The sequence below is a fragment of the Malaclemys terrapin genome, chromosome 4, assembly GCF_027887155.1.
Source record: "Malaclemys terrapin pileata isolate rMalTer1 chromosome 4, rMalTer1.hap1, whole genome shotgun sequence".
Classification (NCBI taxonomy): Eukaryota; Metazoa; Chordata; order Testudines; family Emydidae; genus Malaclemys; species Malaclemys terrapin.
In genome coordinates, this window is record NC_071508.1 from 81,772,405 (window position 1) to 81,785,093 (window position 12,689).

Genomic DNA, 12,689 nt, shown 5'->3' on the forward strand with positions numbered 1-12,689 from the left:
GACCCTTTGTGGCTGGGATTCTCCTCTCATCAAGCACTTTAGGAGAGATGTGCGGATATGTTGCTTTTGGTGCTTTCCTAGCTTCCCAGCTGTGCAGTCAGCTGGTTGTTTGGGGACATAGCAGAGCTGCAGGCCAGTAAAGTGATTGTATTGGATTTACACATTTCTCAATCTCTCTGGATTGCAGACACTATGGACAACTGGAGTCAGTAACCCAGCACCAGAGTGCACCTGCTTCCAGTCCGACACTTCCCTCTTCAGATTCAGGCAGCAGAATTTTATATCCTGGCTTTGTGTCCTTATTTAACAGCTACAAACATCTCAGCAAATTCCCAAACTAATACCAACTCCCTGCTGCTCTTCTGTAAGTCGGGGAGAGAGTCTTGCTGCTGCATGGGCTCAGGCACTGACACTGCAGCTTTAGATTTCACAAGTGAAATGAGTTGGATGTCATAGAGGTGATGTGGTATCCCCTCTCCACAGAAAATATGCATAGCATACTCCTACCATTGCCCACCTTGTGCAGGAAGGAGAATTGTATTGGCAAAAGCAATGGTGTCGGGGTGTTGAGGTTGTCTGGCGAGAAGATCAGGATGTGAAGGGAGGGAGTCCCACTTCTAAGTGATGTGGCCTGTAGCATTTCCAGTGCTTGAAGAGTGGTTTGAAATGTCAGTGGCTGAGCTTCATTGCCTGGGAGATGAAGATGCTCTGCCTGCCAGCTTCAAAGCCATCTCCTTGATGTGGCCACTGACAATCTCGGGAACATGCTTATTAGTGAGAATTAAGAACTGAAGCTACTGCTGCTCTAGACAGGAGGAGGTTTCTGGGACATAATAAATAAATCAGAAGCACTTTGACATCTTCAAAGGGTTTTGTTTTAAACAGTGACTTTTCTCCTGGGGACCCTCTTAGCCCTAGTGTTTCTTCTTTGAGGTAATTAATTCAAGCTGCTCTGCATGCTTGTTATGCCACAGTGAATTGAGCGGGTCCAAGTGGCAGGGAGGGAAGCCTCTTGCACAGACGGGTCCTATAGCTCTTTTAACTCAGCCTCCCACACAGCTTCGTAGAGCCTCTTCCCCGAGCCCCTTAGCACACACTGAAGGCTCACAGGCCTACCTGGGTACCGGAGCTTAGGTTTCCCTCCTCTTCCTTTGCTGGGTTCCTCTCCCTTTGTCAGACCCCAGCTTCTACCTTCCCACCTTCAGAGTCTGGCCTCTTCCTCCTCCCATAGCAGCAGCGGTCAGAGTATTGTTCCTGGGGTTTCACCTCTGAGCCCCTGATAGCCTTTGTTCTTGCGTGGCTCTGGAATCCAGAGGTTCCCCCAGAACAGAGGTGTCCCTAAAAGGAGTTGACTTTGCTGCCATTTCAGCCCCATCCTTACAGCCTCCATGGCCTTGGTTGATATTACTTGTATTTATGATGTATGGTGCAACATGTGGTGTATATAGCTCCATAGCTGTGCCTGGTGCTTTTCAGAGGGAAAGAAGATATTGTCCCTGCCCAAAGAGGTGGTCAGTCTCCAAGAGACCTGTCATGACGACATTCAGGGAGAAACAACCTCATGCATGAGGGAGGGAGGGTAGGAGGTTTCAGACACAGTGCAGTTAGGCGGCTTCTTGTGCCAGGTGCACATCATGCTACACCGCTACCTCGATATAACGCGACCCGATATAACATGAATTCGGATATAACGCGGTAAAGCAGTGCTCCGCGGGGGGGTGGGGGTGGGTGGGCTGCGCACTGCACTGGATCAAAGCAAGTTCAATATAACGCAGTTTCACCTATAACATGGTAAGATTTTTTGGCTCCCGAGGACAGCGTTATATCGAGGTAGAGGTGTATTTCCCTTTTTATAGAAATGGGATTTGCTTGACCTGGGAGTGGGAGTCACTCATCATTGTCATCTTCACCATGAAATGGAAAATGGCCTAATTTGGAGCACTCTTTTACATATACAGGGCCTGATTCTCCTTTGACTTACACCAATTTTACACCAGTGTAACATCATTGTCCTTAGTTCAGTTACTCCTGATTTACATTAGTTTCCGATCAGAACCAGGCCTGCAATTTTTGTAAACCTGTGTGATTGCCAGTATGCATTCCACCATGTCCATCATACTGTTGTGCAATTTGAATCAATTGCTGCTTGGTATTTGTTCTGCTTTGTGAGACAAAGTCCCTGTTCACAATCATTGAGGCTGAGCTACTAGCAGTAATAGACAGGAGCCTTCCCCTGAGTCTGAGTTACCAAGCTTTCCTCATCTGACACTCCGGGTCACGCGCACAGATCTGGGAGTTCCCAACTCTCCTTGATGGGCTTCTTCCCACTGGGTTTGGGAAGTTCCCCTTGAGAGACCACCCTCTTCCAAGGTCTGAACTTTCTGACCTACTGTAAGGAAAAGGAGCTGGTTGCAGAGTGTTGTCTCCTTGTGTTTGCTGAGTTCTCTCTCTCCTCCTCTTGCTTCCAGGATTGTGCTCATGGATGATGCCATGGACTGCTTGATGTCTTTTTCTGATTTCCTCTTTGCCTTCCAGATACAATTTTACTACTCAGGTGAGTCCAGTCTACTGGGAGGCTGGTGCCTCCACCATCTGCCCTAGCTTGTCTCTTTCTTTTGCAGCTTCTCAGCCCCCAAGTGTCTCTTGCACTCTTTCAAAACTAATAAAAGGAAATACTTTTCACACAAAACACACATGCAGCCCGGGGAACTCATTGGCACAGAATATCACTGAAGTCGGAAGCTTGGCAGGATTCAAAAGGAAATTATACATTAATATGGAGAGTTATAATGGTAAATATGTATATATTTAAAAGAGCCTTATGAGGGACATAAACTGTTAAACCTTGGGCCATATGTCAACCTCTAACTATTCGGGCTTAGGGGGCAGATTTTCGTATAACTGTCTACTGCAGGGTTTCTTTTTCTGAAGTAGCTGGTACTGGCCCCTGCTGGAGACAGGATACTGAACTAGATAGCCTGCTAGTCTAATGCAGTATGGCAATTCCTGTATTCCAAGCTGTGCAGTTAGATTCAGCCCCTGTCCATAGTACAAACATCTGCATTTCTCTGCATACTTACTGATGAGGTCTTTCCTGCTGTGAATTCCCTCTGTGAAGCCCAGCATTATCCATGACCATGTCATCAAGGTGAAGCAGCTCAGGTTACTAGTTTGTGAGAGGTGGACTGAAATAGGTTTGGAGTGCCCTGAGTCAAGGATGGGAAAAGTCTGAGAAATGGCATGCTGTTGGAAAAACTTTCTTTGCTACAGCAGATATTTCCACAGTGAGCTACCTCACACAGCCTCAGAAGTCACCCCACTGCCCCCCCCACACACATGGTCTCAGTCTCATTCACACATGCATTTCATACACACACCCAAAACACACCACCCCATTTTTGTTCGCACATGCACACTGTGCGCACACACACACTCGCGCACACTCTCCCACCAACCCACACACATGCAAACCACTCCAAGTGGAATCTAGATTTGTAAACTGTTGACCACATCCATAAACAAACTTGTTTAAAATTAGACTCTTGCAGTAAACAGTGGGCAGTACTGGGAGCCTGAGGAAAGCACTTTCTGCCAGCTCTAGCTCTGGCCCATCCTGGCCTTTCTTTTAGATCCCATGTTGTATTTACTTTGGAGCTGTGCTGAGGCAGGCTGGGATGCAGACTGGAGCCTGGCTAACCCGCTCCCTCGGCTCCTACTGCGATTCCTAACATTCAGTTCCTAACTTGGGTGATGTTTCATTCAATGGAAATGAAAGGGGAGTGGAGATTTTTGTGGTTTAGAAACTAATCTGGCAGGGTGGCATTGACATTAGCCCCCACACCCTACTTTTTTACCCACATGTAGCTTCCTTTCCCTCTTAGATGAACTACATTAGACTGGGTGGCTACCTGCAGTAACTTTGGGTACCTCCCCTTGCAGCTCTTCAAGCTTGCAGTTTATAGGGAAGATGCCTCTGTGCAGCACATGGGCCTATATGGTATGTGATGTAAACAGGCAGGATGCCTCAGTGCTGTACATTTGTTCAGGTCATACCGTTCTTACATACAGCTGCAGATGATACTTTAGTCCCAGCTCTGGCCAGAACCTGGTAGATCAAGTGAATGTTCTAATTGTCAATCCTATCATAGTCCTGAGTGCTAAGCCATCCTCCTGCTTTGCAGAGTTCCTGGAGAGTGTTGCTGCTATTTATCAAGATCTGTTGACTGGTAAGAATCCGAACACTGTGATTGTGCCAACATCATCCTCTGGGCAGCACCGTTCACGCCTGGCTCCGAGTGAGTGCAGCCCACTTGATGGGGTGGAGGCATCTCTATTCTACCACTGTCTAGAGTCCCTGTGTGATAGGTCAAAATACAGGTAAGGAGTGGGGGCAGACTCACAGCCAGTACTGAAAGATTGTCTTAGGAAGGGTGGAGCTCTGAGGAACTACAGGGCTTTGCATCAGCTGTGGACCCCTCTAAGTCTCCTTCAATGGGTGTGAAGGGAGAGAACTCTGTGTAACAGGCCTAACAAAGGAAGAGAAATTATTTCACAGACATAAGCATTGAGGGGGTTAGCTGATCATCGAGGTAAATGGTTCCCATTGGGGTTATGCTTTCCTTTGGAGATTGTTCTTCTGCCCTGACCTCCTTGCCTATGGAAGAGGCTCAGTGGGCAAAGTGTGTTCACAACAGGGAATGAGCAAAACACTGTTGACTTCCTAGAGGTAGAAGTGGTAGGAAAGGCCTCTTAGCATCAGAGTAGTTTGCAGAGGTTTGTATAGGTGCAGTAGCTAGTCACAGTACAGTATAACTAGGGCCCTACCAAATTCGCGGCCATGAAAAACACTTCACGGACTGTGAAATTTGGTCTTTTGTGCTCTTTTACCCTATACTATACAGATTTCACAGGGGAGACCAGCATTTCTCAAATTGGGGGTCCTGACCCAAAAGGAAGTTGCCGGGGGGTGGAGGGGCACAAGGTTATTTTAAGGGGATTGCAGTATTGCCACCCTTACTTCTGTGCTGCCTTTGGAGCTGGGCAGCCGGAGAGTGGCAGCTGTTAGCCGGGCGCCCAACTCTGAAGGCAGTGCCCTGCCATCAGCAGCGCAGACATAAGGGCGGCAATACCATACCAGGCCATCTTTACTTCTGTGCAGCTGCTGGCGGTGGCTCTGTCTTCAGAGCTGGGCTCCCAGCCAACAGCCGTCACTCACCAGCTGCCCAGCTCTGAAGGCAGCACTGCCGCCAGCAGCAGCGCAGAAGTAAGGGTAGTGGTATCACAACCTCCCCTATAATAACCTTTTGACCCCTCACAACTTCTTTTTGGGTCAAGACCCCTACAATTACAACACCGTGAAGCTTCAGATTTAAATAGCTGAAATCATGAAATTTACGATTTTTTAAATCCTATGACCATGAAATTGACCAAAATGGACCGTGAATTTGGTAGAGTCTTAAGTATAACACCAGGCAGCTTGTGGGGAAGCAAAAGGCTTTCTAGCGTACTGCTCCAGCAGCAAACTAGCACTGCAGGGAGGGGCTACATCTCCCAAAGATGCCTGTTAGAAGGATGCTTTAATTATGGAAAGTATTTCAGTGGTACCCATTGTCTTGGTATCTGAGCACCCAGGCACATTAATTAAGTTATTCTCACAACAACCCCAGGAGCTTGGGACTATCATTAACCCATTGTACTGATGAGGAGTTCAGGCACAGAACAAACAAGTGATTTGTCCAAGGGAGTCTATTAGAGGCAGCAGTAGACCCATAGATCACCATAGATCATCCTTCCTTCAGCACAGCATAGAAGAACATCAGACCTTACAGATACAGATTTCTGTAGCCTCATCTGCTCAGGTTCCTACATGTCCAGGTAGATGGAATGTGCCCTGCCAGAATACTTTCTCCTCTCCTTGGACTGGAGGCAATTATGGATGATTTGGGGGAGCTACCCTATCTTGAAGGTCTTGCTTAGCAAAAGGCAACAGGTGGAAGCGGGTTTACTTCCCCCAATCCATTCCAGGAGGACACAGTCAGGGAGCACAGCTAGGGCTGCTTCAGGGTGGTCAGACATCAGGGAGTTAGAAGGAGGAGGATGTTCTATAACTCATGCCAGGTTTTATTTTCCTCTTTCTTCTTCTCCATCTAGCTGTCCCCCATCTGCCCTTGTCAAAGAGGTACTGAGCAGTGTACAGAGACTGACCTTCTATGGATTTCTTATGGCTCTTGCAAAGCATCATGGGATCAACAGAGCCCTAGGTAAGAGGAGGAATAGAGCCCTGTGGATATGGCCCTAGGTTTTTCCTGGTTCTGCATTTTTTGTGGAATTTGCTGTTGAATCATGCAGCAGATTTTAAATTGTCTTTGAAAATAAAGGTCTCCCTCCCTTGTGGTCACAAATGAAACCTTATGAAACAAATGAAAACATAGTCCGATGCAGCAACATCTGTCTGAGTCTGCAGAGTGCCTGAAACAGTAGGTCTAGGGAGGTATTGAGATTTGAGATGTTGACATTGACATCCATAATAGCAATATTGTTAACTATTGCTGATCATTTTAACAGAAATATCCATCTAATTTAATGTGTTTATCCATTAATGTTGGAAGGCACCAGTATTGCGTTAGGGGGCAAGTAAGACAGCTCATTGCTCTCAGAAGTTGCTAGAGTGGGGAACTGAGTTCAAGTCCCCTTTCCCCCAAATGTTAAATGATCTTCGTCCTTGGCTACAAGTGAAAAGGAAGAAAAAAAATGCATCCTCATCCCCAATACCTCCTTGGGGCCAAAGACCAGACTGCCTCCCTGACCTTCCTAACTGTCTCGCAACCCAACTGCCTAAGCCTACAGCTTTCCCAAATAACCCCTCCAAGGCAGCTGTCAGTACAAAAACCTGTGCCATATTGAAAATCTGGGGCCAGTGTAAAATACATTGAATTTAATATCAGAAAAAGGCACAAGGGAAACTGAACTGATTGGCTTATTCAGGGTCATATTTAAGGTTGTCACATCCTCCCATTGTGAACAGATGTGAAGCTGCTGGAGAATTCTGCACCAGACTGGGTTAGAACCCAGAGGTGGGAGGGGGCTGGCTGTAAAGTGTCAGTTCTGGGTGGTGCGGAGCACATTGGCTCTCCCAGCTCAGTCCCATTCCTCTGTTGCGGAGGTCAGTGTTATCCAAGAGCAAGGGAACTGGACTGCTCCTTGCCTATGCCTCATTTTTATAGATTTCAAACCCTTTATTCCATGCAGACCCCCTGTGCCTTGCTTGTGCTTCCCCTTCCCTTCCTGCAAAAGCGAACAGAGAGTTCACATGTTGGCTGAGTTGAGCAGGGCTGAATCTGTAACCCCAAGGCTGTCTCAGGGCCTAGGAGATATCTGGATGCCTGGGGCTCTCACTTCTTAGCCTTCACAAGGTGAGATCCAATCAATAGGACTTCCATACTATTGGACAGTTTCTCCCTCTAGTTCTAGGGCTGAGTCTCCAATAGTCCCCATACTTCAGAGATGAGCCTCGAGGGAAAGTAGCTTCCCCTACCTGAAATGCCTGCTCCTTCTCACAGGTGTGTATCTTGGCAGAGAGCAGAATTGTCTTCTCCCTGGTTGAGCCTCCACCCTCTACAAACCATTTGAGCTGTGAATACTCCTCTCAGGCAGGGCTGTTTACCCAGCAACACAGAGATTATATATCAAAGGGACATGAATACAACCCAGCAATCCCCTCTGCAAACAGACTTAGAAAACAGTGTATTCACTGGAGAAGGTGATGCCTGGATTGCACCAAGCAAGACTTTTTCCCCTTAGCTCTATGAAATCCACTTCCAGCAAGGTGGAAAGAAAACAGATGGGCTGAGAAATCCTTGCCCACAGCTTCCATTGTACCATGTTCAAAGTCTCTGGGTTTTCCTTTCTATTAACACAGCCCTGGCCCCCTGCCAGCCTCCTGCTGAGGCCTCTCACGGGAGGGGTAGCAGCCACAAGTCTAACAGGTGCAGCATCTTGGCAAGGAAGAATGATTCTTCTACTGTCTTTTAAGCTTGCTTGCATGATGATTTGAATAGTCTTTGGGCTGCCGGGGGATCACAGGCTTCCCAATGCCCTGCAGCAAGGGCAGTTCCAGGCAAGAGCTTCAGAGGCAAAGGAGCTTTCAATCAGGGCCCTGTGTTCTTTAGTCTCGCTGGGGCCTCGCAGGCTGCCCAGCTAGTAGAATAGGGATGGGGATTAGAGTGGTTTATTCTGGCTAGCCACCATTGATGAGTTTGTCAGGCAGATTGGAATCTGCAGCCTAACTCCAGTGTCAATATTGATTCATGAATCCCTTTGAGTGTTATTTACCAACTCTCCCAAGTAATTCAAGTGCCCCAAAGACCTCACTACACGTTCTACAAATGCAGAAACAAACCCAGGCTTTATCTGACTTATTCTTCTAATTAAGCCCATGGCAAGCCGCAGGTTGGAGCACTACTGGTCTTCTCCGTCATGGTGACAGGCGCACTAGAGCATCTGGCTTCTCTGGTGGTTGTGGGGGGCCCAACACTGGAATAAGTTGAGGGTCAGCTGTCTGTTGGTGTGGGTTCTTATTTGGTGCCTGTCACTGCAGTAGCTGAATGCCTCTCTCAGGGCTCCTGTATAGGAGTGCATGAATCCCCAGGCCCCACCTCCCTGGGGAACAAGAAACCAGGGCCATTAACCAAATCCAGATCTCCCACATAGTAGCATAAAGCACTTAGCCCAAAGACACTGACTGTGGCTTCTAGGTTTCGTGCACAGCAGAGCACTCCCCATTGAGCCATTGGTCCAGCTCTGCAATTGTTCTGAAGCCTTGTTTATACCTGGGGTTTTGCTGTGGCAGTGTCCTGGCCAGGGCAAGGCAGTTCCTATCCTCTTTGTGTTGGCCTGGCCCACATCCTTCCTGGATCTGTGTACAGCGGGGAGTTAGCCACTGATTTAGAAGAAGGGACTTCCTAACAGGCTCCTGCCCTCCTTCCCAGTGTAAATCAGTGTGAACCCTGAAGCATCAACAGGCACAGTCACCTGACCACACTGCACATCCCTCATCCTGAATAGGGATATACCAGCCCCAGTTAACATGCCCTAGTCAATATCCTGGTTTTACAGTGAGAAATGGGGGAGATGATCTCTGACCCATCCTACTGGGCCCATCCCTCTCACACTCTGGCAGCAGTTGCTGACAGAGTGTGGCCCATCCACTTATCTGCCGTTTCTCAGACCTCATAGAAAACCAGGGTTGGGCCTGACAGCCTTCCTGTCCCTGGGAATATACTAGAGGTGGTGTTTGGGGTGCAGAATGGTTTAGCCCCGGGCCTGAGCTCAAAGCTGCCACGAGCACCAACAAATCTGCTCTACTGGCCACAAATTTCTGAGTCTCAGATTCAGCCCTGTCTGTATGCTGTAACTGCTAATTGAGTGTGTAACCAGTCAGTGGCATACTTTGCTCTAAAGCTGGTTTGTGCCCACAGAACAAGGTCAATGCTCTGATAGTGACCAGAGCTGCTAACCGTGGGCTGCGTTTGTCAGTGGACCAGGCTCTTGTACTGTTATTTTGCAGAGTGACTGAGTCCCCCAATCATGCCTGTGTAACTTGTTTGGCTGGTCCTCTTTTCTCCAGCTCTCTGTGTGGTAGGACATCCCAGAGTGCCCTGCCCCATGTACTGCTAGTACTGCTCTCTATGCATATCCTCTGGGTATTCTGTTCCCTGCTGCAGCACTTTGGGGTAGCTGCCTGGATTTTCTCAGAATGCTCTGATACCAGAACAGTCAGGCAGCCTGGTGAGTGTGACTGTGCAAACACATTTGACACATTGCTGTACTGTGAAAAAGGCTGCTGTGCCGCATCAGTGGAGTGTGCCATGCACAGGTCACAAAAACTCCTATGCCTTAGGCAGACAACGCCTTACATTCAGACTGAGCTGGGCTGAACAGTATACAACTATAGACCAGGTGGGAAGGAGGGCCTCCTCTCTTTTGTAGATCTGATACTGAATAGCTCTATGCCATAGAGTCCTTGAACTCTACTGTGCATGGAGCCTGTTCCCACATGGCCAAACTCCGCATTGAGTGTTTTCTTGCTGCTGTTTTCCAGGGGCTCTGCCAGATAAAGGAGACCTGCTTCTTGACCCTCCCATGGATCAGGAATTGGAGAAACTGTAAGTGCAGTTGTCTAGAGTGGGAAGGAAGGTGGCAGATCAAAGGCAGCATAATGGGAGCCTGGGTTTGGGAGCTGTCCCCTTTCCTCTCACCCAGCCGTATGACAATGGAGCAGTCCTTCAGCCTAGGCAGCAAAGGCCCTTTTGTGGAGTGTTCCTAGGTGTAGCAGACTAAGTTGTTGGGATGGTCTTCAAATGCAGAGAAGAGACCTGTCTGCAGAGAGACACAGAGGCGGTGGAGAACCCCAAGCGAAGGACCTTTTATTGTGGAGGATCAAGTCTCATACAGTGGTGAAAATAGCAGGACAGTTGGGGTAGTAGAGGCTGTGACTTGGGGAGAGGGACCTAAGAATGGCCATACTGGGTCAGACCAGTGGTCCATCTAGCCCAGTATCCTGTTTTCTGACAGTGGCCAGTGCCAGATGCTATGAACAGAACAGAGCAATTATTGAGTAATCCATCCCCTGCCATCCAGTCCCAGCTTCTGATAGAGATTTAGGGACACACACAGAGCAAGGGGTTCACCTATTGAAACATGAGGAAGGAGTGACAAAATCAAAACCCAGACTGGGTCCATCTGCCAGGTGCCACTGCAGAGCATTCCCTGGTCTGCTGTAAGCATCTCTCTCTGTGTTAGAGGATAGTTCTGTGAGATCAGCTCTGGATCTGTGATCCTATCCCGGGCTTGCTCCAGACCTGCTGCTGGGTAAGGGGTGAATATGACAGTCTAGACCACCTGGGGTTTGTCATTTCTCTTTCAGACTATCTCAGGTTTCAGGGGTCTCCATCTCCACTCCAGCCGGCTCCAGTGGGGACATTGCCAACCTGCCTACCCGCACCTCCCCAAGAATCAGCTCCCCCTGGAAACCTCTCCACCACCACCAGAAAGTAAATACAGAGAGCGATGGCTCCACCGATGAGACAGAATCCTCTGAGAACTAATCCTCCTCCTGGCTCCCACTAGACTGATGGGGATGTGATGGAACAGCACCTCATTCCAGATGCTGAAAGGTGATGGGCATTGCCGCCAAAGATGGGTCCCACCCATTCTGCACCTGCATCTACATCCACACCATTCCCCATTACCAGGACCACCAAGCCCATCCAAAACAACACCATTCTCCTATACCCTAATTAGCTGAGGAATCGCTCATCTGGAGGCCACTTCCAGCTGTAGAGTTATGCTGCCCTCTGCTGGCAAAATGGACAAACCAGTGGAAGAATGCTTTGGGAAGACCTCTCCACTCAATCTTCCTCTACTCAAAGAGTGATAGGAAATTCTTCTACTGTTGGTCTCAACCTGCTGCAGTTGGACAGGTGCTAGCAACAGTGGGTGTTTTGTTGTGTAACTGCTCAGACCTGGTGTAGACAATCTGGTGATTAGAAGCTGGTCTACACTAGTGCTCCTACTATAATTACTCCTGGCAGAGCTGCACCTGTGCTAGAGCAGTGGCAGGAGAAGTTCCTAAAATTAGAAAAGACCTAGCTGTTGTCCTCTCCATACCATCTGTGTTTTTTCCTCAGAGGGAGTGTCCAAGAGATGCCAAAGTAAAAGGACACAAAGTTTCAGTTAATAAGTACTACACCATTGTAGTACTCATGTTGTAGTTGTAATATAGATGTATGGCTCGTCTGTTGTATTAGGTATCCTCTCGAAGACCTCTCTCTAGCGCCTGTCTCCCTGGGACCACCCTCTCTATAATTACATCATCTAGGGAGAAGAACACAGCATATAAATTCCCTGGCCAAGACCTTGTGGTCCACAAACATAGTGTCCTAGCTGCTTTGTTAGATGGAATGTTGGAGGTGTATTGGGGGTGGTGGGGAAGCAAGGGCGAGGGTTATCTTCACTAAACCTCAGTTATCAGTTGTGAGAGTGCAAGCATTAATATAGCAGCAGTGGAGTCAACATCACTTGAATTCTGCCCCTACAAGAATGAATCCCCCTCCCTTATGCATTATTACTGGATAATCAGACTATTATGGAACTGTAGCAGTTTGGTCTCCACTGCCCTGGAGGCCTAAACAGAGTTTGGCGTTTCATAATTTGCCTTGGTCTGCCCCACAGGCCAGTTGTTTCCCCAGGGTTTCACTCTCCTGATTCTCAGGGAGTCTTTCCCCCTTCCCCTAGGTTTGTGAGGTGCAGAACACCTGGAGCAGTTCATCTGAGGTTTGGAGCTAAATTGGGCAATGCTACACAGCCAAAAGTTAGGCTCCATTTAATGGAACCAGGATGGACTTGGCCCTAGAGCGATCTGTTATAAAAATAAGCTTGCTCAAATCCTCCCCAGCCTGTGCCCCTGCACCAGCCCCAGCTGAGAAGAGCTGGTAGGTAGGTTATTTATGTATTGTAATTTATTTTATTTAAACTGCTGTAACAGTCCTGTCTGTCTTTGAGTAAAACTACACAATCCAGGGAATAAAGCACTTAGTGCAAGGTGAATACTAAGTCTGGGGCTCCCACTTTGCTGTGTCATCTCTGAAGGAGTCAGCACCCCCAAACACATTAGCTGATGCAGCTCACAG

At 48.2% G+C, this 12,689-nt stretch overlaps 1 protein-coding gene across 4 annotated transcripts in view; it reads left to right on the top strand.

The window, feature by feature from the left end:
• The window catches only part of CSTPP1 (centriolar satellite-associated tubulin polyglutamylase complex regulator 1), a 157,984-nt gene extending 145,378 nt beyond the window's left edge, over nucleotides 1-12,606 (top strand). For all 4 annotated transcript variants that reach the window (XM_054028297.1, XM_054028298.1, XM_054028296.1 and 1 more), the window contains 5 exons: nucleotides 2,469-2,554; nucleotides 4,182-4,377; nucleotides 6,151-6,260; nucleotides 10,100-10,163; nucleotides 10,925-12,606. In XM_054028297.1, the coding sequence (XP_053884272.1) occupies nucleotides 2,469-2,554; nucleotides 4,182-4,377; nucleotides 6,151-6,260; nucleotides 10,100-10,163; nucleotides 10,925-11,105 (637 nt within the window). In that variant the 3' untranslated portion in view covers nucleotides 11,106-12,606. The remainder of the gene's footprint in view (nucleotides 1-2,468; nucleotides 2,555-4,181; nucleotides 4,378-6,150; nucleotides 6,261-10,099; nucleotides 10,164-10,924) is intronic.
• The last annotated feature ends 83 nt before the right edge of the window (nucleotides 12,607-12,689 follow it).